This window comes from Chiloscyllium punctatum, chromosome 33 (assembly GCF_047496795.1).
Source record: "Chiloscyllium punctatum isolate Juve2018m chromosome 33, sChiPun1.3, whole genome shotgun sequence".
Lineage (NCBI taxonomy): Eukaryota > Metazoa > Chordata > Chondrichthyes > Orectolobiformes > Hemiscylliidae > Chiloscyllium > Chiloscyllium punctatum.
In genome coordinates this window covers 6080412-6086489 of record NC_092771.1, presented here as the reverse complement: position 1 = coordinate 6086489, position 6078 = coordinate 6080412, and the positions used below count along the sequence as shown (strand labels likewise).

The 6078-nt window shown below is 42.4% G+C and overlaps 1 protein-coding gene across 1 annotated transcript in view; it reads left to right on the top strand.

Annotated features, from left to right (window-relative positions):
* Window positions 1–3630: 3630 nt before the first annotated feature.
* The window catches only part of LOC140458326 (stereocilin), a 65607-nt gene continuing 63159 nt past the window's right edge, over window positions 3631–6078 (top strand). The window contains exons 1-2 of the mRNA XM_072552715.1: window positions 3631–3691; window positions 4101–5189. Of these exons, the coding sequence (XP_072408816.1) occupies window positions 3631–3691; window positions 4101–5189 (1150 nt within the window). The remainder of the gene's footprint in view (window positions 3692–4100; window positions 5190–6078) is intronic.

Below are 6078 nucleotides of genomic sequence, written 5' to 3'. Positions count from 1 at the left end.
ACTTGTGTGTGTGTCTCCTTTCAGTTAGCTGTGTATTTCCTTTTAAAATTCGCATTTTTAATCAGAGATTGGAATTTAATCTTGTTGGCAGCAGCATAGAAAGCTGTAATGTATCTGAATGAGACAGAGGCAAAACCCATCCAATGATATCTTCCTTCATGTCTTGTGAATGCAGGTTTATTTAAACCCTGCCGCAAAGCAATCAGCCAAATTTTCTTGGTGTTGGTAACAATGCAACTATTATGTTGCTAAACTGAGTAACAATGTATGAACTAGGTGCAGGAGTTGGCAATTTAACTCCCAAGCCTGCTCTGCTATTTAATATGACAATGGTTGGTCTTCTCTTTCCTACATACTCTTAAACCCTTCAACACATTGCTAGAATTCAAATTATTGTCATACTCAAGTACAGGGCTATCGTGAAAAGTTTCCAATGTCATTCATAGCACCATCTTAGCTACCCATATTTGGTAAAAATTAGAAAAATACATATGTTAAAAGTTTGATGTAAAGTAGTAAATTAGTCTTTTAGCCATGGGCTCCACACTCTGCTCAATCTATTGATCACTCTGCTCTGTGCTACTGTCTCGCCATCTGCTTCACCACAGCTGCCAGAGTTCAGCTCTAATGCTGCTGTGGCCTCCCCAACCACTTCCATTATGCCACTGACTGCCAGAGTCCTGCTCTCTGTCACTAGCTGCTGCTGTTGTTGGCTCAATGACTAAGCTCCCTCCAGTAGAGAAACAGAAATAAAACCCTAAAAGGACAGAAGAAAATTAATTGAAGTGATGAACACTGGCACAGCAGCCTTGGACTTGGTTACTAATTTAAAAATCTGTCTCTCTTAAATTTACTCAGGGTGGTGGATGCTGGGACATTGTGGGATTGAATTCCACGGATTCATGACCTTTTGAGAAAATTAATTTCTCCTCATCTCTGCTTTAAATCTGCTACCCCTTATCAAAAAGCTATGACTCCTACTATCTCCCATGTGAGAAAACCACCTCTACATCTACTTTGTCAATCGCCTTTAGCACCTTGTGTTTGAATTAAACCTGAGGATCAGTGGCTGTTCTGTGGTATTTCTGGCGCTGGTAGCAACAAAGCAGTGCTGGAAGGACATCATGGTGACATCAAGGAGGAGCCAGTAGTGAGTGATGCAACTGTTGGTGAGTCCAATAATGGTGGGGGAAAATTGCCCAGTGGTGAAAATTGGTGTCTGAATAGCAGCAGCTTCAACTTTGGTTGGGGCAGGTGTAGGTGACGGTGAAGCCCACTACACCCCCGTCCCACTCTCCCACACCCTATGTAAGGGGACCAAAATTGTATGCAATACCCCCCCTCCCCAGTTATTTACACTGTCCTGACTTGCATAGATATCAGCCACTCCGTTGTCACTGAAGCTCTTGGAGCTCTCTCCTTTAATAGTACCATGGGTACACCTGCATCACTGGGGCTACAACAAGTCAAGAAAGTAATTCATCATCACCACCCTCTCAAGGGCAGCAAATGATGGCCGTATCAGTGACACCCCCAAGTTTAAAACAAGGATGCTAACATACTAAACTCTTTTGAAGGAGCAGGCAGTTTCTGATAATATAAAATTCTTTTGGCTAATAACAAAAGGTTTTCTTTCTCCATTTATCTACCCAAAAGTGTTTTTTTTTGGGCAGATAGGGATGCCAATTTGCCATTATCTATTTTGAAGTCAGCAAGACGAGTTGCCATCGTAGCTTAGTTACACTCATTGAATTGGGTAATGAATAAGTCGGGTTTTAGATTCCTCATCTGTTGTTACTGGAGCCAGGTAGCCTTGTACGTTGACTAGTTCCTTTTGCATTATTGATACAGGGATAATTCACTGCATTGTACCTTGTACCTAGAAGTCTGGGATTATAAAATGATGAAGCTTGTGGGGAGGGGGGGCTTTTGGTGCAATGTTCACAGACTGAAAATCTCAAGGGAATGATTTGATGTGAGGTCTGAATTTAAAATTGTATTTTTAAATCCCAACAACGGGGCTGGCTGCACTGATTAACCACAATCACTCTTATGAATGACATGTCTCTGAGTTTTGGTTTTACTCTTTTTCGGATGAAAAGTCGATCAATAATCTCCTCTCTCACTCTGTGCAAATCGCTCCTCAACGTTTTTGGATTGACAGTAGTTTGAAGAGAGAATCGCTCCTGCTCACTATACAGTGACTTCCTGGTGAATTCGCGCACTGAGCAAGGCAAGTGACACTTGACTATAATGCACCACTTGATCGAAAAGCTCAGTGATACACCTCGGCCAGTCCATGCTTGATGATCGAGTTGAAAACAATATGCCAGAGGACACCTTAGTGTGGAGACAGCACCTCCAAGGAAAGAAGTAAGTTTAAATTGAACAGAGAGAAAAGAACAATTCAATTTAAATGTTGCTGACAGTAATTGTGTCTCGATGTGTGAAATCTGACCTGAGCTGAAGCAACCTAATGCAAAAGGAGTTGCGGGCTCCCCTCAATATGAGAGACAGAGACAACCCTTCGATCATAGGGGAAACCATGGGTTTTCACTGAAGCTTTCAGGGATGATGTAGGACATGCTGTCTTTTAATATTCAAGGCTGTCCTCCTTTGATGAATGTAAGAAAAGAGACTATAAGTACAGACCACCTAGTTATGTTATTGCTAATGTTTTGTCATATCCATGTTAATTCAACATGTGTTATCTGTTTTTCGTGCTGTATAACACTTCAGGCTTTCCAGCGTGAGTAACCTGACTTGTGATATGAAGTCAGACTCATCTTTGAGGTAAAATGCTGCAAATATTGATCGTTGTTTCAGCGTAGTGAACCTTTGTCATAACTTATCGAGTTTTGAGGTGCTAGTTCCAATTTCAGTCTGTGAGCATTTCCAGGTCTTGTTTAGGCTGGCTGTATGTGTATCAGAGGGTGTCATTCCTACAATATCAAGTGGGCTATCCATGTCTACTGATGAAGCACATTCCTCAACAATTCATCCGCATTGCTGCAGTCAATGACCTTCCTTCCCAAATGCCATGTTAAGAATCTCCAATATCCCCTTCTCCATTAAAGTGGGTTCAAGTGAGGCTGTGCGTGATACGGTGAATCAGCAAAGCTGAGTTGGCAGCTATTTTTTCAAACCTCTCCAAATGTTTATTCATCTGCAACTTGACAGGAGAGATGGAACCCAGGTTACTGACTCACTGCCAGCCAATTTATGCCGAAGTCCCTTCTGACAATATCCCATCTGTGACTGAAACCCTGTTCAGGCTCATTTCCCATTTTGAATGGCACCTCCAGAAGCCCGTTCATTCCAATCCATTGGAATGATCCCAGAATTTAGCAAAAGGCTCACTCAACAGAGCCCCTGTTTCTTAGGCAATTCATCCCAAATAAAATAATCAGTCCTGGTTATTTTGGCTTGAAGTGCTTTATTTAACGTGTTGTCCTGCACCTGAGTGTGCATGCATCTAGAATGACAACCCTAGATCATTAAGTGGGTATACTGTCTCTATGCAGCTGCCGAACAGAAGGACACAGCTGAATGATCAAAATCGGAGCTGGGATGATGTGAAACCTGTGGATTGAGGGCAGTATCCCCCCTGGAAGGGGGATAGGAGGAACAATGGCAGCTATATTGTCCCTTGTGGTCGCCTTTATGTTGCTGGTGAGCCCACCCAGTACAGGTAAGAGTTTGTGACTCAATGACTTAACCTGATCCAGCAAAGTACAATGATATACAGGCTGTTGGGATTTGAAATAACAATGTACATGTGTTCTTATATGTTTGTATATGTTCTCATGTTGTACACAAGTGTGTATTTTGTTTTTAAATCAGTGAAATTTTGTGGCGCAGCTTAATTGTATCTCTGTTTAACTGTTAGTGGTCCCTAATGGGATCATCATTCAAGAAACAGAAGGTGGTAAAACTGGAGTGGGACAATTATAATCATGTAGAGTATTGAATTGTCCTTTGAAGAATGGACTACTTTGTCATCCCACTTTCAACTTCCAATTGGTCATCCTTAACTTGACAATGTTCACTTTGTTTTTCACTAAGTGTTTGCTGCTGAATGTTGAACTTTAAACTTGCAGGTAACAAGATGAACTTGTACGTGGAAGTGTTAAAGGATCTCACACGTTTATTAGGAGGAGGAAATACGGAAGGGAGAATGGAATCGATCGCTGTCCATGGGAAAGCTGGTATCAAAAGTTCCCAAAACATCCATGCTGTCATCTCCAGACTGATTGGAGGTTTCAGAACCTTGAGCACTTTACGTCAAAGTAATCTGCCTGCTTTCCTTACCAAACATAGGCTAGATAGAAAGAGACTCTCTGCATTCCTGTATAACATCTCGTTATACTTGCAAAACAATGATCTCCAAGATCCAGCAGATGAAAACGTCATGTTGAATGGTCTTGACCCTGGCGAGCTGGAGGTTGACCCTCCACCCAGGGCCTTGCTGGAACTGAAGAACCTCTTTGTGTCATTGAGGGCCAGCAGGGACCTGGACAGTCTCATCGAGTTCCTGCAAATTATCTTGGATTTTATCACAGAGCATCACCTTTTCAGTTGGCTTTTCCAAAAGCAGAACTGGGAGAGCCTTATTGGTCTGATTGAGACAGTTTTCCAAACATTATTAAATGGGACTTATGAACAAGCCAGTGCTGGCATTCAGGAGCTAATGTGTTCACTAATGGGACAGGGTGACTGTGCCATTGAAATGGAGTGGCTCAAAAGTCTAGGCAATTTACTTGACCTGACCAACTGGAAGCCAGTAGTCAACCTCCAGTCCCATGGTCCACCACATAGGACTGAAAGATTCCAACCATGGAACAGGTCTCCAGAAACCGGGAGCAGTAAGACTCCTGGCCCACAAAGCTTAAACTCAGCACAGAGTGTCAACAGCATGCACAGTCTCCTTCAGATTCTTTCCAAGCCCAGTGGCAGGAGGAGTGGGTCAGAGGGGCTACTTTCAGCCAATCAATCACAATCTATGTGGAGTGAGGACGTCCTGTGGGATGGCCTGGAAGAACTCAAACAGAACATTTTACAAAAGGTCGGGACATCCGTCTACACTAACTTTAAAAGGCAAGTGTCACGAATGGCAGGTTCTCTGGCACAGGAAGTCACGTCTGTTATTGGAATGCCTCGAGCAGACCATGATGGAAAATGTTCTGTCGGTGAGTGACATGTCAGCAGAACTGGTGTTGTCATGGAATGCACACAGTCTGCTCTGAGCATATTCTGTTATTCTCTCTCCAGTTCCCTTTCTCAACAGCTCACTCCTTGCCTCAATAGTCGCTTGTGAAAAAATATTCTGTGTCCTAACATTCGGAAAACATTTCTCTAACTTTCCTCATCCCTTCACTGATGAAAGAAGGACCTGTATCTGTCAAGCATCTCTCATGACCATTTCAACCTGTGATTCAGAAAAGTAGTTTTGATGAAGGGCCCTAAAACGTCAACCTTTTTTCTCTCTCTACAGATGCTGCCAAATCTACTGAGTTTCACCACTTTCTGTTTTAAAGTTTAAATACCCACACTGTTGTAATAGAGGAAGCATGTCAGCCAGTTTCCACACAGCAAGATCCCATAAATGTGGGAAAAATAATCTGTTTTTGTGGTGCTGCTTGAGTGATAAACTTAGGCCCAAACACTGGGGAAAAGCTCTCTTGCTTTTTGTAGCAATGTCAGGACCTCAGTGTTATGCCCATTTGAAAGATAGCACGTCTGGCATTGCCTAACTCCCTCATACTGTGTTGTGAGTATTGGTCTGAATTAGAGGCAGGCTCTAATTTTCCTAAATCTACTTCTCCTTGCCGCTGGTTCACTCAATAGTAGGAATAGTTTATTATTGTTTGGCTTCTCTGATCGCGAGTAACCTCAACTCAATCCCACCTTTCTGACCCCAACTTTTTGATCTGCGTTTTGTAACTGTAATTTCTCATTCCCAGTATAATTCAAGGGAGTCCTTGTTGTCTCCTTTGCTCTGATGTTCTCCCTATATCCAAATGTGAGATTTCAAAAAATCTTAGCCATTGTACATTTTGAATATTTCATGATCTGGAC